This window comes from Arachis ipaensis, chromosome B9 (genome assembly GCF_059453495.1).
Source record: "Arachis ipaensis isolate K30076 ecotype BB chromosome B9, ASM5945349v1, whole genome shotgun sequence".
In the NCBI taxonomy this organism is placed as follows: Eukaryota; Viridiplantae; Streptophyta; class Magnoliopsida; order Fabales; family Fabaceae; genus Arachis; species Arachis ipaensis.
The window spans coordinates 20,759,360-20,786,710 of record NC_142444.1 but is presented as its reverse complement, the minus strand read 5'-3'; the positions used below and the strand labels follow the sequence as shown (position 1 = coordinate 20,786,710).

Here is a 27,351-nt window from a genome sequence, read left to right as displayed (position 1 = left end):
TAAATCAATAATTAAGAAAGCAAACTTATAATTTTCAATCTGTAATAATTAAGAAATCAATAAGTATAGATAAAATGTGAATTATAACTAAATGAAAACTTAATATAAATTTCATACCATAAATTAATTTAACCTACTAACTATTCAGACATGTGTTCGTCTTCTCCAATGTCATCATCTAGTAGTTCATCATCTACCTCATCTCTTAACAATGATAGCTTATCACCATTTTCAAATAAAGAATCCAAGTGTTCCTTATACCATAAGGAACATTTTGATTGCAAGTTAAATGAGATTGAATCAAAAGAGAAGCAGTATGAAGAACATGTGAGAAAACTCAATTCAAAAAAGAGTCAAGTTGAAGGCAAAGCAAAATAGCTCAAAACAAGAGAGAAGGAGCATAAAAGCCAAGTGGAGGAGTTTGCACAAAACAAGGAGCATTTTGAATACAAATTGAAGGAGCTTGAATCCAAAGAGAAGCAATATGAAGAACAAGTTACGAAACTCAATTCAGAAAAGAACCAAATTAAAGGCTAGATTAAGGAGCTTGACGCAAGAGAGAAGGACCTCGAATGCCAAGTCGAGAAGTATGCATTAAAACTTGAAACAGAAAATAGAAATCAATCCTCTTTTTTTCTTTCCTAGCAAATATTAAAACTTGAAACTTTCAAAGTAAAGTAGCTAGCAGCAGGAGTTGAAGAAGATCTAAAGCCTGTTTCACATGAAAAGTTATCACCAACAGATTTATTAAAAATAATAAGCAGAGCAATTGCTCAAATAAGGCAATAAGTGATAAAGTTTTTTTTCTTCTGTTTATATAAAGAAAATGGGAGGGTAGGAGTAATATTTTATTACAGGCAAATTGAATTTAAGTGGTACTGCATGTATATCAGACATTTTCAAGCCCATTCAGAAGTTGGGACTTGAGATCACAATCAAATATTCAGCAACTTAGTGTTGAGCAACATTAATGCTCCTATTCAGAGCTGTGAAAAAACATCGAATTCTTATAGAATAAATAATATGAAAACTATTATACAATTCTCAAATGTGGATGACCATCTCTTTACAGACTATATGATAGGGAAAATAATTGATTTACAGTATATAGGCAAGAATTACTTATTTACTTCCATAAGAATTTTATGGACAAGAATTGGCTGCACAAATTGATATATGAAAAAAATACCTGTAAGCTTCTAGTTATATTGTACATGGCTTCTTCTGTAGTTAGTGGTTGTATCTTCTACAAATAAAATAAAATCTCATATTGAAACAAAGATTAAGTCAGAAGCATTGACTACTTTGCATCAATTAAAATTCTCCACATGCCAACTTAATAAGAAAATAAAAAAGGTTCTATCACAAAAATAGAAGTAACTAAAGGCTATAAAAATTGTACTCAAATGTTAAAAGTAGAAATCAAACTCTCAATCAAACTAATCTTCACACATATTTTGCATGTACTTTAATACCCATATTCCCATTATCCCCCTCCCCCAACACAAACCAACAAACCAAACTAAAACTTTCAAATTCAATCACTTGAACTACCCAAAGTTCTCTGAGAACCCCACTGTTAAAAATATTAAGCACAAACAGAACACAGATCCATTAATACACTTCATTGAGCAAAGACAAAAATAGTTAAATCATCTAATTTAGTTGATCATTCACTGAAATTAAAAACAAGAAGAGAAACCCAAAATGACATAAAGGTAGAAGCTTACTTCAAATTGCTCAACCCCACTGTATGATATTCAGCTCAAAACTGAGTAAGCAGAAAAAAGAATAAAAAAAACCTGCGTTTGTGAAGCAGTTGAAGATAGAAGCCAGAAGAAGAAAACACAAAAAACCCAAAAATATCATAAAAAATGAAATTAATTTCATATATAGTTTATAGCTTTGTATAAGATGTCCCTGATGGCAAGACTAAATTAAAGGTACTAATCACAATTAGGCAGTAACTGGATGGAACAGAACACAAAAAAAAGGCCATGATATCTATGCTGTATAAAAATGACAAGAATCAAAAGTTATTCTACTTGTAAATTGGTTGCAAACTCAGGCATGGCACTTGGCAGAAATTACTTTCTAATTTTACATAGAATATTATGGACAATTTTACAATCCATTAGTTAATACTGATATTTTTTTCATAGGACATGCTCAATCTAATAAAATTACAATTTAAATTCATCAACCTAGTTTAGTTTATTATTCATTAAGTTATTATTCATCAAGAATCCTAACACTTTAATGTTACAAATGGATGAAAACTGAAAAGGAAAATACAATCCCTAACATAAAGGGAACACAAATGAGACCTTTAGAAGAGCGAGGGATGGTGGACAAGGCATGAAGCAGAAGAATGGATGAACATCGACGACGGCAGTGCAGCGAGAGCGATGAAACACAAATTGCGGAGGAACGTTATTGGCGGTGCAAACTGCAGAACAGACTTCTCCACTCGCAATGAATCCTTGCAAACGGCCTAAAAAGAGAGACTCATCACAAAGGAAGGAAAGGAGAGGAAAGGAAGGAAAGAAAGAAGGAAAGGAAGCTGACCTGGATCATCGTAGAGGAAGTGTTGATGATTTTGGCAGAAAAGACACTGAGGACGACAAGGAGAGGAAGCTGGAGGAGACGTCACCGGAGGAAATCGCTGTTGTAGGAGATGTCGCCAAAGGAGATCGATGCCAGAGGAGATGTCACCAGAGAAGATCGTCGGAGAACGCAAGAGGATCGGAGATCATCACACAGGCCATCCAGGAGCAACAGCGTCACGACATAGTGTTTCAACGAAGTAAGGGTTTCTGAAATTAGGGATTGATAATTCTTCTTTTATACCTAGGTGATAATGGCGGTTCAAAACCACCCTAATTATCAAAACCGCCAAAAATCCAAAACTCAATTATGGCAGCAATGGAAACGCCAGAATATCCAAATATTATGGCAGTTCTTCAAAACCGCCATAATATAAATGCCATTTTAACCTCTTTTTTTTGTAGTGTATATATATATATATATATATAAACAATTCGAATTCACTTGTTTCGAATTACATTTTACGAAATCCCCACCCCACACGCTAAATCCAAAGAAAAGTGAGAAATAAAACCACAACATTCAAACTGCGAAAATGGAAGATGACCCGAATTGTATCTATCGGTTAGACGACGACTTTGCTGGTTTTATCCATGAAGAGGTTAGTGAATAAAATATATTTTCTTTAAAAATAAATAATTGTTCGTGATATTAAGTCACTTAGAATTTCATTATATGCATTATTAGAAATTTTAAACTACAAATGGTAGTTAGAGTAGTGATTAGTAGTTTATTAGAATTTTAAAAGTGCAAAAATCAAGTTAGAGAAATGATAAACAATGGTTAATTAGAGTAATAATTAACTAGGTTAGAAGTTTTATTGGAATTTAACTTAATTTAATTTAGATTTCGAATGTTAGATTAACTAGGCAGCAGAAGTTTTGCAAGGATTTAATTTAGTTTAAGGATTTAAATTTAGTTTAATTTATTTAAATTTAAGTTAGTTCTTAAATATTAGATTAACGAGGCACTAGAAGTTTAGTTAGAGTTTAAATTAAGTTAATTTAATTTAGTTTAGCTTCATAATTTACGTCTTAAATATTAGATTAATTATGAACTATTATAATTTAATTTAATTTGGTTTAATGCAATTTAATTTAATTCTTAAATGTTAGGTTATCTATGTATAGGATTGCAATATTATTTACATTAAAGTTTATTTTTAATAGAGTTTTCCACTTTAGGTGATTTTTTATAAAGATTGGATATGATATTTATGAAAAGGGTTAGCATTATTTAATGGTTGTTTAGTGAATTGTTTTGTTAATTATTATGGTTTTAAGAGAAATTTTTCATTGTCATGCATCACACCGATGTATCACTAGCATGAAAAGGCAGCATAGTATACCTCTAGACGATAGGATCATACCATACTTGCAGATGGTCAGCTTAGCCCATCTCACGAGGCTCAACGATCACTGATTTAGGTTGGATGAGCCGCTGGTTAGTATATTTGTCGAGTATGGCATCTTGAGACGCATACCTTCTACATGCCATTTGGAGAGTGCACGATCATGCTACAGGATGTTGCGTACCAGTTAGGCCTCCCCATCAACAGACAGTACATCAGTGGATGTTTGATGGACTTCAAGCGATACATTGAGAGTGGCTGATCTGCATGGGATTTGTCCGAGGAGTTATCGGGTGTGTTGCCTCCGACGAACTATATCTACAAGTTTACTATGAAGTGCACTTGGATGCAGGAGACATTCAGTGACCTTCCTCAGGGCGCAGACGAGGAGACAGTCAGGAGGTACGTGAGAGCATACATCATGATGTTGTTATCGACGCAACTCTTCGGTGGCTAATGTATGTAGCGAGATTAGAGGACATGGGCAGATACAATTGGAGATCCGTCGTTCTCTCGTGGTTATATCGGTGTTTGTACCGTGTGGCCAATAGGAATGTGGTTAAATTGGCCGGTCCACTGCAACTCCTCCAGTCATGGATCTTCTGGCGGTTCCCAAGTTTCAGACCCAATAGGTTTGATGCCTTTCGTTGGTCGTTGGAGATGAGGTACTTAATGTTTATGGTTGTTATGTTTAGTAATATATATTAAATACTATTGCCATTGTTTATAACATGTTTTGAGTGTCAGATTGTCTGATTATCAGCCAACATTGAGCGAGAAAGGGCCTAGAGTCCAGTAGTTGAGGCTCAAGATAGATTTACTCCGGGCAAGGGATAGATTTCCGAACTTCTTATTACACTTTCTGTATTATTTGGCATGGTCCGATTCTAACACTTTGTACTCAACCCCACGACGAATGCTATAAGTCTTCACACATAAGATGACTTCCTCCTTATTCTGAAACTGCTGACCGACTTGGAACTTAGCTAGACCTACAGTGTCCTGTGAATCTCTGGCTCTAAAATCGGATTCTACATCTGAAAACTCTTGCTATCTTATGGCATCTAAGTGTAGAGTCAAAAAGTGTGCCGGGTACTACTAAGTTTTCAAGCTCGATGCTCTACCAGTCCTAACAGAAATACTCCTTCCTATATCATCATCGCTATCATCATCAGTCATGGCGGGCTCCACATCATCGCCATCCCCTAGTACATCTTTCATGACATCTAGTTCTCTAACCTCCTCAGAAACCGGGATCATACCAGGAGTATTCATGTTAGCACCTATTTCTACAATCTCATCGCAGTGTAGATCAGCTGCGAAAAATGGAGATGCCATTAAATCTCTCGCAGATGCTATTACAGGCAGAGATGAAGGCATAACAACAGGGGTTGAGCTGGAGGTTGCTGCCATTGGTACTGATTCATGATTTCGGTTCGATCCTCCTGAGATAGAGACCACATCCACAAGCTTGGCCAATAGTTCAGGGATTCCAACTTCGAAAAACTGGCAACGATAGTGAAATAAAACTTATAAATTCTCGTCACTGTCTATCACAAACTAGTCATACTTCACCCCATCGCGAACAACACAAATCGAAATTCTATAACATAACTTCTTTATCCGTTTCATTCCATGCAGTCCCAATTTCTATAGTACGATATTCTGAAAATCAACAAGATTCGGAGAAAGTCTTATAAAGACACTCACGGATCCTTATCAGTAAATTTTATTCTCACTCGCGTTTTTTTCTTAATCGTGCCTTTGTAGTGCATAAGCACTAGGAAACTATCCTCCATAGCCATTGTGAGTGCCACTCTAATGAGGATTCAACATTCTGCTCGTATTTATATAGGTTGGACACGTACACTAAATCGAATTATATTAATTCGATTTATGCAGGATGATTGTAAATGGTAAATTGAATTTAGTAGAGTCAATTTACCTGGTGGAGTTGTTATTGAGTAAATCGAAATCAGTCCATTCGATTTACCATAATCCATTCATTCTCCCATATAAATTGAAGCTAACAAGATCGATTTACTACTAGAAACCCTAAATCGAATGTTATTAATTCGATTTGCTACGTAACCACGTAAATCGAATACATTAAATTTGATTTACATGCAAACCCCTAAATAGACTTCATTGAATTCGATTTACATAGAAATAAAATTTTTATGTAATATTTTTTCTTTTAGGAGATTCATGTAAAATTAAATGTATTTTTATGTGATTTGCCCTTACTAATATTAAGAAAATTATTTTTTTTTTACAACTAAAAGGATAAGAATAGAATTTTAGTTTGTTTTTCAATAAAATTTTCTATTTTTTTACTGCTTTTAATATAACATAAATATAAAATTAATAAACATATTAATGTCTATTACAGCATTAATCTACTAGTTAAGTAAAAATGTCAACACAGAATACTGGCATCTTTTGTTTGTGCTTCTAGAATAAAAGTCTTTTTTTTTTCCTTAAAAAAAATAAGTACTTATTTTATTTTCTGACTTGTTTTTTATATGTTTTTATTCTTTTCTCTTTTTTAAAAAAAAAATTGGAAGCGGAAATATGTTTTTTTTTTTTTGGTATTTTTTAAGAAATAGATAAGTGCATACTTCTGCTTCTTGAAGATAGAAAAATTTTATAAAAAGATTAATATTAAAAATTTATGTCGATATATTTTTTTTTTAAAAAAAAATATGTCCGTTTGAAAATATAAAATCCTAACTACTATTATCAAAATTTGTTAATTAAAATATTATTAAAAAGATTAAATATATAGCTAATATTTTCTATTAAAACTTATGTAATTATTTTATTTTATGCCAATAAATAAATATTTATAATAAAATAATTATTATTAAAAATATAACTATTCATTTTGCTTTCTCCTATCAAGTTAAACTTTTAGACATAGTAGTTTCATGACAATTATACCCCTTATTCTTTTAAAATACCATATTATGTAAAATAATTTTTTTATAATTGTATTTTTATACAAATTTTTTTTTATATATTTGTGACATGTAATATAAAATACTTCTATAAATATATTAAATACAAAACATTTTTTTCTGTTTTTTACTTCAACTTTTATTTTTACTTCAAGAAAATAATTCTTGCAGCCACAACGACTTTTGTTTAATTTGCATGTGTGAGTGTGAAAATGGAGCAGGTTAGAAGCCTGCAGAAGAGGAGAAAGAAGAGAGTGGCACAGCGTCATCACCATGAAATAAGGTTGAAGAAAGGCATGCTAAGCAATTTGGCATTTTTCGAACCACTTGTTTCCACGATATCTCCAATCATTTTGACGAAGAAATTAAACATAAAGACCATCTCACTCTTTTTCATTATTAAAATTAACATGTCTTATTTAGATCGATCACATGGAGTTAGAGTCAATTATATTTACCGCATGAATGAAAAATAAATAAATAAATAATTAAAATGAGAAAGATCAAAGACAAACTAAAATCCCACTTTGGCCACTTATCCACACATAAGGTGACTCATTTGACAAGTATATTATTTATATAGAAAAAACTTTTATATAATTTAATTTCTATTAAACAATATAATAGCGGGAACAATTTTTAGGTCTGATTTAGTAAATTTTTATTTTTCATTCAAAACTAATTTATTAAAATTATTTTTTAAAGATAATTTTCTAAAGTTATAATAGTTATATTTGATAAATAAAAATAAAAGTGACTGTTGTATTATTTGAAAATTGCTTTTCATATTTTAAATGATTTTAATAAATATAAATAAAAAAGTATATATATATATATATATATATAAAAGGTTATGTTAGAATTTTAATTTTAAAAATACTCTTAATTTTTTTAAAATTAAAAACGCAAGTATACATTTATATTCTTATTTATCATTTATAAAATAAGGTGCTTATAATCATCTCTTCAAAACATTTTACAAGACCGAATTTAGTTATGTTTACGTAACAAGTTAAGAGTAATATAATATCCATCTAAGGCAATATCAAATAATATGGCTCAAATTCCTAATAATAGGGGGTTAAATACCGATAATTTAAAAATAAAATAAAATAAAATAAAAAACACAAAATCGGCAAATCCTGTTTATATTAGTTCTAGTTAAAGTTAAAAAATTCAACGGTAACCAACCACAGAAGTGGACATGTAGATTGAATTTATTTATTTATTCATTTACATTTTAAAAAAATGAGGGCAGCAGCTGCAGCAGGACTTGGCTGCTACCAAGTTTACTTTTATCATCCGTTAGGCCTACAACGAAGAAAAACACAATACGGCCAATGACATAAGATTTTAGATTTGGTTTATATGACATAAGATTTTTCATGACAAAACAAAAATACATAAGATTTTTTAGTTTAATTTTTATTATTATTTTAAGAATTTAAAATATTTTATACAATTATTTAATTATATTTATTTTTTTAATGATCATTCATACTATCAATAAAAGCGTTATTTAATTGAACATGCATATAAAATTATTTTATAATTACCTTATATAAAAATTAAATAAGCTATATTACGTATACACCAAAATCAGCCATTAATATAAAATATATGTTGAAATACAAATACACGTTGAAAATAAATTAAATTACATCTGTATTTATATATAAATACATTAGTGACTGATTTTAGTGGCTAATTTTAGTGTACGAATAGCATTTTTAAAATTAAATTCTTGTTTCAAAGTCTCTTAAAAAAATGTTCCAAAATACTGTTAGCTTTGGTCTCTCCAACCTATAAAAGCTAAGCTTTGTCATCACATTTTTGCAGCTAGTGATAAAGCTACATCAAACTGGTTTGGAATAATAGGGAACTCAAAGAAAAAAGAAAGAGAAGAAAGAAAATGCCTTCCCAAAAAAGGGTTATGTGGAAATCCTTCATAGTTGGTTGCTTCAAAGACAATCCCTTTTCCAATTCCTCCTTGGACGAAACACACACATCATCAGTTTCAAAAAAGACACTTTCTAGGAGAATCTCGCTCTCTGATCTGAGCAATTCTTCATCACAGTCTATAATGAGTGATTTGTCAAATTCCCTCACAGGAATTGGATCAAACATTCATATTTTCACTTACCAGGAGCTGAAAGAGATCACACATGGGTTCAGCAAGAACAATTTCCTCGGCGAAGGTGGATTCGGAAAGGTTTATAAAGGCTTCATTGATGAGAAATTTAAGCCCAGGCTTGTGCCTCAGGTTGTTGCTGTTAAGGCCCTCAATTTGGATGGCAAACAAGGACACAGAGAGTGGTTGGTATGAATCAATTCTCTTCCTAACATTTTCACAGTATTAATTATTAAAAATGGTTATTTCTATGAAGCTATCTTTAGGTGAATATGATATTGTAAATCATTAAATAGTTCAATCAAATATATTAAACTATCTAATGTTTTTCAATACTATCTTCGCATGAATAGGTTAACATTGAAGTAGCCATCTTAATTTTTATTATTTTTGTATTAGAAGTTTCTCAAATATAATGATGATATTATTATTAATGTGTTATCTTATCTATTCTTTTTCGTTTCTTCTTTTTTTTTTTTTTTACTGTGCATAGGCTGAAGTAATCTTCTTGGGGCAGTTGAAGCATCGCAATCTGGTGAACTTAATTGGATACTGCTGTGAAGATGAACACAGGCTTCTTGTCTATGAATACATGGAGAGGGGCAATCTGGAAGAGAAGCTTTTCAAAGGCATGTACATGCATGCCTTTCTCTGCATAATTACCAAAAGAAAATTGTATGCCATAATTTTGAATTTTGGTTTTGATAAAAATATCTTTTGAATAAAAGAAAGGTCATATTTAAGTTTGTTTGTCAAATTTTTGTGATTTTTGAGAGGATCAATTTGGAAGAAATTTGTCAAATTTCATTATTTTTGGAAGATCTCGAAAGGCTTTTTTTTTTTAGTTTATTAATTATTTTATTGGAACTATAATTTTTTGAGTGTGAAAAATGATGGTTAAAATAAAAAACAAAAGCCAGTTTTGAAAAAAAAAAATTCTTTGTTCATCTTTTTTAATTTTTTATTCAATTATTTCTTTTATAAATGGTTGTCTTCCTTTGGAAAAAAAAATGCAGGTTATTTAGCAACATTACCTTGGCTAACAAGAATCAAAATAGCAATTGGGGCTGCAAAGGGACTTTGTTTCCTTCATGAAGAAGAAAAGCCAGTCATATACAGAGATGTTAAAGCCTCAAACATTCTGTTGGACGCTGTAAGTTCCATCATTCCATCAAGCAATAACTTATTACTTAATCTTCATGTATGCATTTAGTTAATTATTACAATGAACACACAATAATTAAGTTCTTGTTTTTCAGGACTATAATGCGAAGCTGTCGGATTTCGGTTTAGCAATAGATGGACCAGGGGAAGATCAAACACATGTTACAACTCGTGTTATGGGTACCCGCGGTTATGCTGCTCCTGAGTATATCATGACAGGTATTTATGTGTCATATTTATTTGTTTAATATTAAATATATAATTTATATTTTAATATCAATAAAATATTAAGATATTATTATAATTTATTAAAAAATATTTTATATTTTATATATATGACTTATTTTTGTGTCTATAACAAATATTAAAAAAAAAATTAGTCAATAAATTATAACTTAAATGGCATAATTTTTCTATACTCCCTTAAGAAGTTTGTGTTTTCTAGAATAATACGCAATTAATAGTGTATGAAAATTGAATTCATTTTTTGAATTCGTAAATACTTTTAATCATTTGATTAGCTTGTGATTCTCTGTACATTACATAATCAAGTATTCCTGTAACTATAATTACTCTTAATTAGGTCATTTGACAACTATGAGCGACGTGTATAGCTATGGAGTTGTTCTGTTAGAGCTACTAACGGGAAGAAAATCAGTGGACAAGAAACGGCCAAGCAGAGAGCAAGATTTAGTAGAGTGGGCAAGGCCAATGCTAAAGGATTCTCTTAAACTTGAGAGAATAATGGACCCAAGACTTGAGGGTCAGTACTCCACACAAGGTGCAAGAAAGTTAGCATCTTTGGCTTACCAATGCCTAAGCCACCACGCAAAGAATAGGCCTTCAATGCGAACCGTGGTTAAGACCTTGGAGCCTCTCTTGGAACTTAACGATATCCCAATTGGTCATTTTGTTTATGTGGCCCCCACTGAAGTGGTTGTTGTAACCGATTGTTCTTGTTATGACAACAGCAATATTAAAGAAGAAGGTAAAGTTGAAGAGGAAATAAAGGGAGAGAAAAAGGAGAAGGAGAAGGGTCGCAATAATTTAAAGAAGGAGCGAAAAAGTCGTAGCCGTAGGTGTAGAGTTAAGCCAATCAGGTCTCGTGCTGTTTACTCTGACACTGCTCTGTATAAGACTCTTGCTACCAGTCCATACTTTCCCAAACAAGGACCAGAGACACATAATTGTGATGGAAATCGCCCCATATTGCCAATTTAGTCACCTCCTCACATCAAATTATTTTAAGGTGAAAATTTAGGTGCAATTAACTTCACGTAAAATTGATAATTAGAAGTTATTAGATAAAAATTTAGTTAAATTATTTAATAACTATCAATTATCAATTTTACGTAAAGTTGACTCCACCTGAATTTTTACTAATAATTATTATTTTTATATAAAGATAACTTTACGTGAATAGTCCGTTAATAATCTATAAACATTAATTAATTATGCATGTTGCATGTAATCTTAGCTAAAAGGTAGTGGAGTGAAAAACAAAAAAGAAAGAATGAAAAACAGAGTATAGGGGAACACAAAGGAAGTTATAGTGTACATTATGTAGCTTCATAGATTTATTTAGCTTTTCTTTTTTATCTTGGGGCTTGATTTTGATTGTTTGATCTTCTGAAATTCCAACATGATTTTTTTGGACTTAATGTTACTTGTACTGTTGTACACCAAATTTGGTGTGATAGTAAGTGGTGTGGGACAGCGTAGTTTCTTAATAACCATGTATATTTTGCTTTTTTTTTTTTTTTGGATATTATAAACGAGTGAATGATGATAATTAAATATATCATCTTAAACGAAGATATTTCCACATTTACATATTGTGTGTTGTATAATGTTAAGGAATATGGTATAAGTTGTGAAGCATTTCTTTAAGTTTTTTCGAAATATTTAATGAGAAATATTAAGTCTATCATAATTTATTATTTTTTTTATTATTTAGTTATTAAATTAATTTTTTTAGTTTAATAACTTAATAATATATTTTATTCTATATTTTTAAATATTAATAACTAACTAATGATAAAAAATAATAAATTTTAATGACTTTTTAATATTTTTTATATTTAGTTAATTTTATTGTGACAAATGTGCGCTACTGCGCTTTCCCATTATTAAGACTTATGTGGGAATTGAAGCTAATTAAGCAAATAGATTTTTCTCTTCTCTTCTTTTTTTTTTTTTTTTCTTTTTGAATGTATTGTATTTTTTTTTTTTTGGATTTTTCCACTTTGTTGTTGACAAATGTTGCCTTTCTCATGGAGTCTTGCGTAGGAAGCAATAAACTATTTTAGTATTTTTCCTATGTTCTTACCTTACAAAGTCACAAACGCTCAAGAATATTATTTTTAATTTGTTAATGAGGTTGATATTGGCCAAATTATTCATTGACTTCTTCAGCCTATTGACGAATTGGATATATATATATTTTTTTAATTTGAGGCAGAAATGGATTCTATATAATTCGCTAATGGTTTTGTATTTTCTACCAATGTTAACCACACTCATTTTCCGTGTGACATATACAATAAAGGAAATATATATAGAAATTAAAAATTATGACAAAGGAAAAAAAATTGAGTGAATACCAATTCGGCTTTGATAATTTTTTTTGAAGAATTATGAGGTATTCGAACAAAAAAAAATATTTTTTTTGATTTTTTATATTAAATTTTATGAGATTGATTAGTCCATCTGTCAATGATTTCTCTTCAAAATATATTTATGTGACACGTTAATCATTAATATATCATCCATTTAATTTTTATAAATAAAAATAATTTAAAAATAATTAATATTTCTTAGTTTTACACAATAAATTTAACTAATTTATCTAATATATTTAAAAAAGATAATAAAAATAAATAAAAACTAAACGACTTTCACAATTATCCTTAAAAGACAACAAAATTCTCAATAAAAAAGAATTTGTTAAATTAATTGGTTGTTAATAAATAAATCAACAATTTAACATGTTATATAGACTTATTCTATTAATACAAAGAGAAAATATTAACAGAATGACTAATCAATTTCATAAAAATAACATAAAAAAGCAAAAAGAATATTTTTTTTGTTGAGAATCTTGTTGTCTTTTAAAATAATTATTAGAGCCATTTAAAATTTTTTCCTTACAAAAATTTGTCCAAAAAAGAGGTGGGTGATGATGAAAACGTAACCATGAATGACCAATTTCAGGCGTCGTTGATGTTTGTTTGCAAATTGATATAATCTAATAATTTTTTCTTTTGTTAGATTGTATATAGAAAACGAATCAGAGGGACGCGATTGTGATTTTTTGTCCCTTTCTTTTTGTAGGAGGATTTATTTTTTTAGTTTAGGACTTTAGGGGATTGAAACTTCTTATTGTTAGTCATTCAAACATCAATACCTAACAAAAACAAAAAAAAACAAAAATAGAATGAAATATAATTTTTTTTAATGATTGTGTCGCTAATAAAATTATCTAGAAAAGTAAAAGAAATTTGGTGTAACAAAAATATCTTGACTATAGATGTATTGAAAAAATGAATAATTTTGTTAATAACATTTTTTGTGGATAATATTTTTTAAGATTTAAAATTTTGTTCTTTGATGAGTAATTTTGTCAATAATATATCAAAATAATATATATAACTTTGATAGGAAACTTTATGTTACTATAATAAAATTTAATTTTAATATATTGATATTGTAAAATATTTTATATAATCGTCTAATCGCATCTATTATTTTGAATGACTATTTATATAATCAAGATAAAAAATAGTTATTTTTACTGATGCTACATTATATAATTAGATATAAGTGTAAAATAATTGTTTTATATTAGCAACGCATTAAAATTAAATTCTTCTAAAATGACATATAAGAAAATTCAGTCCTCATATATAAGATAATACAAAACTAATACAGAATTCTAGGAGGATAAAAAAATCCAGAATAAATTTAAATAACTCTTACAAAAGATGCAATTTTTATTGAATTTTTCAAAACCGAAAATACTAATTACAAGAGAAAAAGAAAATATATATCATGGTGTTCTTTCTATTTATATTTTATATATATATCTTGATAATTCCCTCTAAAAAATGTTTGGGGAACGAAAGATGTGAAAGGAAATGACGTCGGTTTTATTTGTATTCGACTATTCGTCATCAATTTTCTTTTCTTATTTGATTCAACCATAATTAATTAGTGAGTAAATATGTGTTTATCCTTTAATAATTGCAATTAGGTTAGCCAGTGGAAAGTTCTAAAACTAGAAGAAAAATAAGGCAAGAATATATAGTGTCATTCCAATTCAACTATACTTGAGAAAATACACACATATCATCTTCCTTCACCAACCCCCAACCAAGGCATTAGTGGGGATAATGAAAATTACTTGTCGTAATGCTTAAATCACAAATTTAGAATCTATAGCTGTCTTCTGGTGACATGTCAAAAATCAAAACGAAGACTAATGCTAATCAAAATCCTATGCAAAGTATCTAAATATTGGCTCGCATAATTAATAAATTTGTGGCATATTTTAAGCCGTCTTTCCCATCATTTTGATCTAGATCAGACTATAACGAAAAAGGAAATCAGTTCTTATTAGTGATATTTATTTTTATGTGTTGATGTATCTCTATCTATACATTTACAAAATAATGGTCAATATATGAACGTATATATCACATGTTAAAACAAAGGTTAATAAAAAGGAAAATAATTAACCATTAAAAAATTTTGGTATTCTTTTTTTATAAATTTTTTATAATTCAAAACTTTTTCTTCCACGCTTCTTTATGATTTTTTTTTCATTTTTTATTTTATCTTTTTATAATTTAATACTATCCAACTAGTTTAATAATTAAAATATATCATTTAATTAGAAATGATACGATTAAAAATTTTTTATATCATAATTAAAAAAATTTAGTGTCAATTAATTTTTTTTTATATGTGTTGATATATTGATGTCTATCTATACGTACATTTACAAAATAATGGTTAATATATGATTTTTTTTTTTAAACAAGGAAGCTCAACACATCAAGTGAAGCAAAGAGAACCAATAAAAAACAAAAAAAAACAAACCAAGAATAATAAAGAAATAAACACTTATCCCATTGTTATTTCTGGCATTGTCATCAACAATAAAAAAAGATTCACGCCAGTCTACCCTCTGTAACTTTGAAGTGATACGTTGAATATATATCACATACATGTTAAAACAAAGGTTAATAAAAAAGAAAATACTGTAGGATTAAAAAATTTTGGTATTATTTTTTTAATAATAAGCACAAGTCAAAATTTCTTCTTCTACTCTTCTTTATAATTATCATCTTTTTTTTATTTTTTTTATTTTACCTTTTCATAATTCAATACTATTCAACTAGTTCAATGATAAAAAAGTACATCATGTAATTTTTTTTCCGATGACTAACAACTCACTAACTCCTAGAAAAGAAATTAGGTACAACAGAATCAACAAAAATAACACATTCAAAAAAGAGATAAACAACCAAAATAAAAGCACAAAAACTAAAAAACACGCACCACAACTGCGTCAACAATAAAAAAAGAATGATTTTCAAAATTTTTTTAATTTGAATTTTATGTCACTTATTTAAATTAGAGCAATTAAAAATCAATATGTGTCGCACACTCTTTGAAACACTATTCCTAGTTAAATAAAAAAGTAGTGAGAAGGAGTTTTCAAGCTAATTCAAATATTACTTTTTCCAAAATAATATTTAGAATTTAAAATAGAGTTAAAATATTTTTCAACAATTCTAAATCTTTAGGGATGAAAAACGAAAACTCACTCATGAAATAGATCAAAGTATAAATCTCAAATAAAGTAGAACACTTAGATTAATAATCCATAAAAAGATGAACAGAGCTCCCAATCTTAACAAAAGAGATTAGCTACTCATGGTGGAATAAAAGCAAAACTGTAAAGTGTGGTGTATTGTCTGATCTGTGGGCAAAGTCCTAGGACTTATTAAAACCTAAAACTAAACCTAGAAATGAAACTCAAACTAAATCAAAACAAAATCTAATCTAATGAAATCAAATTTTTTCTAACAACTCTTAATTAATTAGTGATCTTCCTTGTATTTAAAATTCAAAATTTGGTGCCTTGCTTTGTTAAAATCATGGACTTGAAATTTAATTTTAGATCATCCAATTAAGTGCTTGAAAAATTAAAGAATTAATGAAGGATTAGTGAATAATTAAAGGCCCTGGGAGTGGCCCATTTGGTGCGTTGTATGCATAGCCTCCCAAGTACAACGCATGGCCTTTTCTTTGAGCAATTGGCCTCTGTTTAGATCCCCAAGTGCAATGCATTATCCTCCACGTTGCAAGCATGACCCTCCTTGGCATAATTGGCATCGATTTGATCTTCACGTTGCACTCACCAAGCCCCACGTTGTATGCAGGCTAAATAAGGCACAATTGGTCTCTATTTGCTTCTTCACGTTGCATACACCAAATTCCACGTGCAACACATGGTTCTTGGCAGCTATCGAGTGCATTTTGTGGCTTGAGTATGGTTGCCTTAGACGTATGTCCACTATAGACTATTACATATTTTTGGAAAGTTCTGGATGTCAGCTTTCTAATTCTGCTGAAACCAATTCATTTAAACTTCTCTAGCTCAATTTATACTCGTTGGAGTGCGAAGAGGTCAAACATAGTTTAATTCCTGCATTACACGCATGAATTCATGGTAGCCATGGAGTGCTTTTTGTGGCTTGAATATGGCTGTCTTAGACGCATGTCCACTATAGACAATTATATATCATTGGAAAGCTCTGGATGTCAGCTTTCTAACGCCACTAAAACAGAATTATTTGGACTTTTCTAGCTCAAGTTATACTCGTTGGAGTATAAAGAGGTCAAAAGAGCTCAAGTGTAACGCACCAAGCCCCACATACAACGCATGGCTTGATTTGGCACCAATTGACTTCTATTTTGTTTTTCACGTTGCATGCATGGGCTCCCACATGCAATGCATAGCTTCAATTGGTAATTTTTTGTCTAGGGAGCTCTCTATTTGATTCTTCTTCTTATGCCTCTTCTTCCTCATTGATCTTTGCTAACTCTCCTCCAAATTCTCCTCTCTTCCTCCTTACTTCTAGTGCTTTTCTTGCTTGCTGGTGCATGAAACTGGCTCCGCACGTTTTGCACAGATAGACCGACAAGTATACCGGGTTGTCCAAGTAATACCTCAGGTGAGTGAGGGTCGATCCCACGAGGATTGTTGGTTTGAGTAAGCAATGGTTATCTTGCAAATCCTAGTCAGGTGGATAGAAAATATAGTTGTCACGAGAAAATGCATAAAATAGATAAATAAATAAAACGTTACTAAATAGGTGTGAAATCAATGGTATGAGAATGGTTGAGGCCTCGGAGATGCTTCTTCCTTCTTGATCAACTTTTTTCACCATCTACTCCAACTTCTAATTGATTCATTCCATGACAGGCTGTAAATGATTAACGCCAGGCCAGTGGTCATTAATCTCCTCTGTTTCAGATCAAACGCCGAGTCAGCGGTCATCCGATCTGAACGGGGGTGAAGCTCTATTAGTCCATTCCGTTGGTGATCTTATTCAAAACGCCACAGACAAGGTCGGATCTTCTGGATTAGAGAACGCTGCTCCTTTGGTTCTAGCCTATACCACAAAGGCCTTAATCACCCCGTATCTCAGCTAAACTGATGTATCGAGAAGTCCCCAACGAAGTCGTGGATTAGTCGTCTAAGAGATGTATAATCAAGCTTGTAGTTCAGTACTATCCCGTCAAGGACTCGCAAGAACCCATGTGAATAGGGATGACGGTCAAGTTACACTCCCAATCCATTAACATGAAGAACGAAGATACATCTTAGAATATAATTAAGCATAGATTGAAATAGAATAGTGATATTATTAATCCATAAGAATCAGAAGAGCTCCTAACCTTAACCTTAGGAGGTTAGTGACTCATGCTGTACATAGAATAAAAGTGAAACGTGTAAAGTGGGCAAGAGTCCCCTAATAAGGGTGAACTCCTGTCTATATATACTAATCTGCTAACTAAGAATTACATAAATAAGATAAACTAGTCTTGTAGTGTGAAAATCTACTTTCCGGGCCCCTTGGTGAGTGTTTAGGCTGAGCTAAGGGTCTCTCCACATCCTAGGATCCTTCTTGGGCATTGAACGCCAGCTGCTCCCTTTTGGGCGTCTAACGCCAAGAAGAGGGTGGAGAACTGGCGTTGAACGCCAGTTTTGGGCCTTCATTTCCAAACAAAGTATGGAATATTATATATTTATGGAAAGCCCTGGATGTTAGCTTTCCATAACCATTAAGAGAGCACTATTTAGACTTTTGTAGCTCCAGAAAAGCTGCTTCGAGTGCATAGAGGTCAGATCCTGATAGCATTTGCAGTCCTTTCTCTATCTCTGGATCAGACTTTTTCGAAAGCTCCTCAATTTCAGCCAGAAAATATCTGAAATCATCATAGAACACATAAACTCAAAGTAGAATCCAAAAATATGAATTTAGCACTAAAACCTATGAAAATATAATAAAACTTAAACAAAATATAATGAAAACTATATGAAAATGATGCTAAAAAGTGTATAAAATATCCGCTCATCAGAACACCAAACTTAAACTGTTGCTTGTCCCCAAGTAACCAAAAACAAGTAGGATTAAAAATAAATAGAAGGATACAATAAATCTCAGAGTTTTCAATGAAGCTCAGTTTCAATTAGATGAGCAGGACTAGTAGCTTTTTGCTTCTGAATAGTTTTGGCATCTCACTTTCCATTGAAGCTAAAAATAGTTGGCATCTTTAAGAACTCAGAATCCAAATGATACTATTGATTCTCCTAGTTTAGTTTTTTTTTATTCTTGAACACAACTTCTTTTGAGTCTTGGCCGTGACCCCAAGCGCTTTGTTTTCCAATATTACCACTGGATACATAAACGTTACAGACACTTAACTGGGTAAACTCTTTCAGATTGTGATTCAGCTTTGCTAGAATTCCTAGCCAGTGGTGTCCAGAGTTCTTAAGCACACTCTTTTGCTTTGGATCACGGATTTAACTACTCAGTCTCAAGCTTTTCACTTAACACCTTCACACCACAAGCATATAGTTAGGGGAGCAGCTCATTTGAACTGTTTAGGCCAAGGTTTTGTTTCTTTTAGGCCCTCCTATCCATTGATGCTCAAAGCCTTGGATCCTTGCTCTTGCCTATTGGTTTAAAGAGCTATTGGTTTTTTCTTCTTTCTTTTTCTACTTGTTTTTTTTCACTATTTTCTTTTTTTTCTTTCTTTTTACTACTTTTTCTTGGTTCAAGAATCAATTTTTGGATTTTTCAGATTACCAATAATACTTCACTTTTATCATCATTCTTTCAAAAGCCAACATTCTTAACTCCAACATCAAATATGCACTGTTCATTCATACATTCAAAAAATAAAAGCAATGCCACCACATCAAATAATTGAACTATTCTTATTATATAACTCGAAATTCATGTATCTTACTTTTCTTTTTCAAATAAAATTTTCTTTTAAGCAAGGTGAGAGATGCATGGAATATTTCATAGCCTTAAGACATAGATAAAGATGATCATGCACATGGAGAACAGAAAAAATAACATAAGCAACAGCGGATTAAGGAATGAATCCACCTTAGTGATGGCGACTGCTGTCCCTCTAGAGAAGCCAATGGACTGCTTGATCTCTTCTATGTCACGCCCCTACCTCTGTTGTTCTTCCCATATGGCTTTTTGATCTTCTTTTATTTCATGGAGGATGGTAGAGTGCTCTTGATGCCCCATCCTCAGCTGGTCCATTTTGGAGCTCAATTCTCCAAGAGAAGTGTGAAATTGGTCCAAATAGCCTTGGAGAGGAAAATGCATCCCTTGAGGCATCTCAGGAATTTCTTGTTGAGGTGCATGTGTAGGCGCTCTTGTTTGCTCCATCCTCTTCTTAGTGATGGGCTTGTCCTCCTCAATTGGAATGTCTCCTTCTATGACAATTCTAGTTGAATTGCATAGGTGACAGATAGGTGAGGGAATGCCAACCTTGCTAAGGTGAAAGGCTTTTTAGTTTTCTTGTACAATTCTTGAGGTATTACCTCATGTACCTCCACCTCACTTCCAATTATGATGCAATGAATCATAATGGCTCTGTCAATAGTCACTTCTGACCGATTGCTAGTAGAGATGATAGAGCGTTGGATAAATTTCAACCATCCTCTAGCTATGGGCTTGAGGTCAAGCCTTCTTAGTTGGACAGACTTGCCTTGAGTATCCCTCTTCTACTGAGCTCCTTCCACACAAATGTCTGAAAGGACTTGGTCCAGCCTCTGGTCAAAATTGACTCTCCTAGTGTAAGGATGTGGGTCTCCTTGCATTATTGACAAATGGAGCACCAACCTTACACTTTTTGGACTGAAATCCAAGAGACGCCCTCGGACCATGGTATGCCAATTTTTGGGATGTGAATTCACGCTTGTATCATGGTTTTTTGTGATCCATGTATTGGCACAGAACTCTTGTACCATCAAGATTCCAACTTCTGGAATAGGATTAGTTAGGACTTCCCAACCTCTCCTCTGGATTTCTCGTCGGATCTCCGGGTACTCATTCTTTTTTAGCCTAAAGGGGACTTCAGGAATCACCCTCTTCTTTGCCACTACTTCATAGAAGTGGTCTTGATGAGCTTTGGTGATGAATCTCTCCATCTCCCAAGGTTCGGAGGTGGAAGCAACTGCTTTCCCTTTCCTCTTTTTAGAGGATTCTCCGACTTTTGGTGTCATAAGTGTGAATGGAAAGCAAAAAGCAAGGCTTTTCCAACACCAAACTTAAAAGCTTTGTCCATCCTCGAGAAAAATATGAAGAAAAGAGTAGTAGAAGAAGAGAAGTGGTAGAGAAAGGGGAAGGGGAGGATTCGGCCAAGTGGGGCTTTAGTGTATGAAGTGTGTATTGGAGAGGTGGTATGAGGGGTTATTTATAGGAGTGGGATGGGTTAGGGTTCGAATGGTAGGGGGAATTGGGTGGAAAATTTTGAATTTGAAGTGGGTGGGGGTTGGTGGGAGTTATGATGGATTGTGGGAAGAGATATGGATGTGATTGGTTGAGGGTTTATGGGGAAGAGTGTGTGGGAAAGAGTGAAAGTAAGAGAGAGAAGAAGGTGGGGTAAGTGGAGATTCTGTGGGATCCACTGGTCTTGAGAGGCTAGAGAATTCGAATTCCCTGCCCCCTTGTGGGCGTTGAACGCCCAGCTCCTGCTCCTGGCTGGCGTTCAACGCCAGCTATGCTGCTCCTCATGGGCGTTGAACGCCCACTCTGGCCCCCTTGTCTGGCGTTCAACGCCAGCAAGGTACCTGCTCCAGGGTGTTCTGTTTCCAGCTTTGACTGTTTATGTTTCTGTTCTAACTACTGCACATGATCACAAACTTAAAAAATATAAGAATTAAACTACTATAACTGAAATAAACTTAATAAAAAAAAGAAATAACTTTAATTATGGTTTGGTTACCTCCCAACAAGAACTTCTTTAACGTCACTAGCTTGACGGTTAGCTCCTTACGGAGATTGATAGGGGCTCAGAATTTTTCCCCTTACAGTGAACTTCTTGCTTGTGCTCTCATGGATAAGTTCCACATGTTCTAGAGATAGGATCCTATTCACAGTATGTGGAATGACTGGATTGTCAGTGAAGATAACTCTAATACCAGGTGAGAGGCCTTTAGTGGGGATTTTCTTATTCCTCCAGCCCTTGGGCACTTTCTTACTGCCATTCCTCTCAGAGCTTGATGATGGTTGCCCTACACCAAACTTAGAATTGGTGTCTGGGGGCTCTGTTAGGCTCTGTACTGAGAGGAGTAGTTGAAGCACTTTATTTTTGTTAATGGTTCTTCCTTCAACTGAGGTAGAATGAGGTTTATGAACCTTGAACACAAGATAGTCCTCATTTAGTTCTAGGACTAGTTCTCCTCTGTCTACATCAATCACAGCCTTGGCTGTAGTTAGAATAGGTCTTCCAAGGATAATGGATTCATCCTCTTCCTCCCTAGTATCTAGGATTATGAAATCAGCAGGGGTGTAGAGGTCTTCAACCTTCACCAAGACATCCTCTACCAGTCCATAAGCCTTTTTCATGGACTTGTCTGCCATAGCTAGTGAGATTTTTGTAGCTTGTACCTCAAAGATTCTCAACCTCTTCATTACAGAGAGAGGCATGAGGTTTATGCTTGACCCTAGGTCACACAGAGCCTTATCAAATGTCATGGTACCTATGGTGCAAGAAATTAAGAAGCGTCTAGGATCTGGCTTCTTCAGAGGTAACTTCTGCTGAACCAAGGCATTGAGTTCCTTGGTTAGCACTGGAGGTTCTTCCTCCAAAGTCTCTGTGCCAAATAACTTGGCATTCAATTTTATCAGAATTCCTAGGTATCGAGCAATTTGCTCTTCCCTAGTTTCCTCTTTCTCATCAGAGGAAGAGTACTCTTCAGATTCTATGATCTTCAACCAAGCATTCAAGGAAACTTCAATGGGCTCCTCACGAACATTAGGTTCTATCAGTTCTTCAATAGGAAAGTTCTCAGTGGGCTTAGGGTTGCCAACTACTCCTATTGTGGCATTCAATGCCAGGACTTGTGTCTCTTTGGGCGTTGAACGCCCAGCTTGTATCCCTTTACTGGCGTTCAACGCCAGTCGTTGTGCCTCTTTGGGTGTTGAACGCCCAGTAGGGACCTCCTTACTGGCGTTTGGTGCACGAAATTGCGATCATCAACAATGGCGCCAAAGACTTGGTGCTCTCAAACGTGAATCACATTTTGTCACAACTTCGCACAACTAACCAGCAAGTGCACTAGGTCGTCCAAGTAATAAACCTTACGTGAGTAAGGGTCGATCCCACGGAGATTGTCAGCTTGAAGCAAGCTATGGTCACCTTGTAAATCTCAGTCAGGCGGATTCAAATGGTTATGGTGAATTTATAATAAAAATATAAATAAAATATAAACTATGATAGAGATACTTATGTAATTCATTGGTGAGAATTTCAGATAAGCGTATAGAGATACTTTCATTCCTCATGAACCTCTGCTTTCCTGCTGTCTTCATCCAATCATTCCTACTCCCTTCCATGGTAAGCTTATGCAGGGCATCACCGTTGTCAATGGCTACATCCCGTCCTCTCAGTGAAAATGGTCCAAAATCACTGTCACCGCACGGCTATTCATCTGTCGGTTCTCGATCATACTGGAATAGGATTCAGTCATCCTTTTGCGTCTGTTACTACGCTCAGCACTCGCGAGTTTGAAGCTCGTCACAGCCATCCCTTCCCAGATCCTACTCGGAATACCACAGACAAGGTTTAGACTTTCCGGATCTCAAGAATGGCCGCCAATAATTCTAGCCTATACCACGAAGACTCTGATCTCATGGAATGGAAGGCTTGGTTGTCAGGCAAGGCAACCATGCGTCATGAACCAGAAGGCTAAGAGATATGCACTTAAGCGATTGCAAGTAGAACGGAGGTGGTTGTCAGGCACACGTTCATGGGTGAGAATGATGATGAGTGTCACGGATCATCACCTTCCTCAGATTGAAGAACAAGTGTATATCTTAGATAAGAAATAGGCTTGAGTTGAATAGAAAAACAATAGTACTTTGCATTAATTCATGAGGAACAGCAGAGCTCCACACCTTAATCTATGGTGTGTAGAAACTCTATCGTTGAAAATACATAAGTGATAATGGTCCAGGCATGGCTGAATGGCCAGCCTCCATAAAGGTCTAAGATAGCATAAAACTGATCAAAGATCAGATGATGATTATCTAAATACAATAGTAAAAAGTCCGATTTATACTAAACTAGTTACTAGGGTTTACAAAAATGAGTAAATGATGCAGAAATCCACTTCCAGGACCCACTTGGTGTGTGCTTGGGCTGAGCTTTGAAGCTTTCACGTGTAGAGGTCTTCCTTGGAGTTGAACACCAGTTTGTAACCTGTTTTTGGTGTTTAACTCTGCTTTGCAACCTGTTTCTGGCGTTTAACTCTAGAATAGGGCAAAGAGCTGGCGTTGAACGCCAGTTTGCATCATCTAAACTCGGGCAAAGTATAGACTATTATATATTGCGGGAAAACCCTGGATGTCTACTTTCCAACGCAATTGAGAGCGCGCCATTTGGAGTTCTATAGCTCTAGAAATCCACTTTAAGTGCAGGGAGGTCAGAATCCAACAGCATCTGCAGTCCTTCTTCAACCTCTGAATTTGATTTTTGCTCAAGTCCCTCAATTTCAGCCAGAAATTACCTGAAATCACAGAAAAACACACAAACTCATAGTAAAATCCAAAGATGTGATTTTTATTTAAAAACTAATAAAATTATACTAAAAACTAACTAAATCATACTAAAAACTATGTAAAAACAATGCCAAAAAGCGTATAAATTATCCGCTCATCAGCGTTCAATGCCAGTGATGGTGCTTCTATGGGCGTTGAACACCCAGTATGGACTTCCTTACTGGCGTTTAACACTAGAGAAGACTCATCCTTGGGCGTTGAACGCCCAGTAAGGACTGCCTTACTGGCGTTCAATGCCAGAGTATCCCCTTCAGATTCGGCCTCAGCTTCTACAGTGATGGCCTTACACTCCTCTCTTGGCTTTACTTCATTGTTATTGGGAAGAGTGTTAGGAGGGGTCTCAGAGATTCTCTTTCTCAGTTGACCAAATTGTACCTCCAGATTTCTGATGGATGACCTCATTTCTGTTATGAAACTGTGAGTGGTCTTAGAGAGTTCAGAGACTATGGTTGCTAAGTCAGAAAGGCTCTGCTTAGAAGTCTCCATCTGTTGCTGAGACGGTGGGAATGGTGGTCTGTTGTTGAACCTATTTTGGTTTCTTCCACCTTGATTATTGTTGAAGCCTTGCTGAGGCTTCTGTTGATCCTTCCACGAAAGATTAGGTTGATTTCTCCATGAGGAGTTGTAGGTGTTTCCATAGGGTTCTCCCATGTAGTTCACCTCATGCATCATGGGTTGATCCGGATCATAGGCATCTCTATCACAGCAGGTGTCTTTAGTGCTGCCAGCTGCAGCTTGTATTCCAGTTAAATGCTAAGAGATCATATTGACCTGTTGGATCAAGATCTTGTTCTGAGCCAATATGGCATTCAGAGTGACAACTTTCAAGACTCCTTTCTTCTGAGCTACCCCAATGTTCACAGGTTTTCTCTCAGAAGTATACATGAATTGGTTATTTACAACCATTTCAATGAGTTCCTATGCCTCTTCAGGCGTTTTCTTTAAGTGGAGTGATCCACCAGTAGAATGGTTCAATGACATCTTGGATATCTCAGATAGACCATCATAGAAGATACCTAGGATAGCCCATTCTGAGAGCATGTCAGGAGGACATCTCCTGATCAGTTGCTTGTATCTTTCCCAAGCTTCATAGAGGGATTCACCCCCCTTTTTGTCTGAAGGTTTGAACTTTCACCCTGAGCTTGCTCATCTTTTGAGGTGGAAAGAACTTGCCCAAGAAAGCATTGACCAACTTTTTCCAAGAGTCTAGGCTTTCCTTAGGTTGAGAATCCAACGATATCCTAGCTCTGTCTCTAACAGCAAAGGGAAAAAGCATAAGCCTGTAGACCTCAGGATCCGCTCCATTAGTCTTAACAGTGTCACAGATTTGCAAGAATTCAGATAGGAATTGATGTGGATCTTCCAGTGAAAGTCCATGAAATTTGTAATTCTGTTGCATTAGAGAGACTAGCTGAGGCTTAAGCTCAAAGTTATTTGCTCTAATGGTAGGTATGGAGATACTTCTTCCATAGAAGTCAGAAGTGGGTGCAGTAAAGTCACCAAGAACCTTCCTTGCATCTCCTCCATTATTTTGTTCGGCTACCATGTTTGTATTTTCAATTTCTTGTTCGAAAAGTTCTGTGAGGTCTCTTCTGGTGTGTTGTGCATTAACTTGTTGCAAATACTTCCTTAGGATCCTCTCAGGTTTAGGATTAGGATCAAAGAGGGGTTCCTTATCTCTGTTCCTGCTCATAAATAAGAAAAATAAAAACAAGAAAGAAAGGGAATGGGAGTTTCTATGTCAAAGGATAGAGAACTCCCTGTGAGATATGAAGAAGAAAGAAAAATGAAGATAGAGGAATGAGAAGAAGAATTAAAAAATTTAAGAAGTAAAAAGAGAAACTAGAATTAAAATATTTTTATTTTTATTTTAATTATTTATTTAATTGGAAATTAAAATATAATTAACTAAAAAGATTTGAAAATTGAAAGATGATTTTCGAAAAAGAAAAGAGAGGAATTAGTTAGGAAGTTTTGAAAAAAGAGGGAAGAGAAAACAAGTAACTAATTAAGAAAGATTTGAAAATAAGATAAGATAGGAGATTTGGAAAAGAAATAATTTAAAAAAGTTTGAAATTTAAAATTGGAAAGAAAAAGTCAACAAGATAAGATAAGAATTGAAAAGATATGAAAAAGATTTGATTTTGAATTTTGAAATTGAAATAAGATAAGATAAATATTTGAGAAAGATTTAATTTTTTGAAAAGATTTGATTTTGAAATTTAAAATTAAGATAAGATAAGATAAATATTTGAAAAAGTTTTTGAATTTTAAAATTTTAAAAGAAAGATAAGATAGAAAAGAATCAAACTAAAAGAAAAAATTTGAAACGATTTAAAAAGATAAGATTTGAAATTTGACTCTACTAACAGGAAAACACTAAATTTTAAAAATTTTTAAATCAAAATAAAAAAGGAAAGCAAGATTTTCGAAAATTTAATAAAGATAAAAAAGATATTTTTTTGATTTTTTGAATTAATGAAGAAAGAGAAAAACAACCAAAAGACACCAAACTTAGAATTTTTTAGATCAAAGACACTAGCTTTTTCGAAAATTAAAAGGAAAAACACCAAAAGACACCAAACTTAAAAATTTTAAGATCAAAACTGAAAAAGAAACAAGAACAACTTGAATACCAAGAAAGAATACTAAGAGTAATTCGAAAATTTTAAAGAAAATAAAGAACACACAAAGGACATCAAACTTAAGAATTGACACTAGACTCAAACAAAAAGACATAGAAAAGATGGA

At 33.2% G+C, this 27,351-nt stretch overlaps 1 protein-coding gene across 1 annotated transcript; it reads left to right on the top strand.

Annotated features, from left to right (window-relative positions):
• Positions 1-8,674: 8,674 nt before the first annotated feature.
• Positions 8,675-12,025, top strand: LOC107619341 (Protein kinase superfamily protein). The gene is made up of 5 exons (XM_016321600.3): positions 8,675-9,238; positions 9,543-9,678; positions 10,066-10,202; positions 10,309-10,432; positions 10,797-12,025. The coding sequence occupies exons 1-5, from the start codon at positions 8,831-8,833 to the stop codon at positions 11,432-11,434; spliced, it is 1,443 nt and encodes a 480-aa protein (XP_016177086.1). The 5' UTR covers positions 8,675-8,830; the 3' UTR covers positions 11,435-12,025.
• Positions 12,026-27,351: the final 15,326 nt, after the last annotated feature.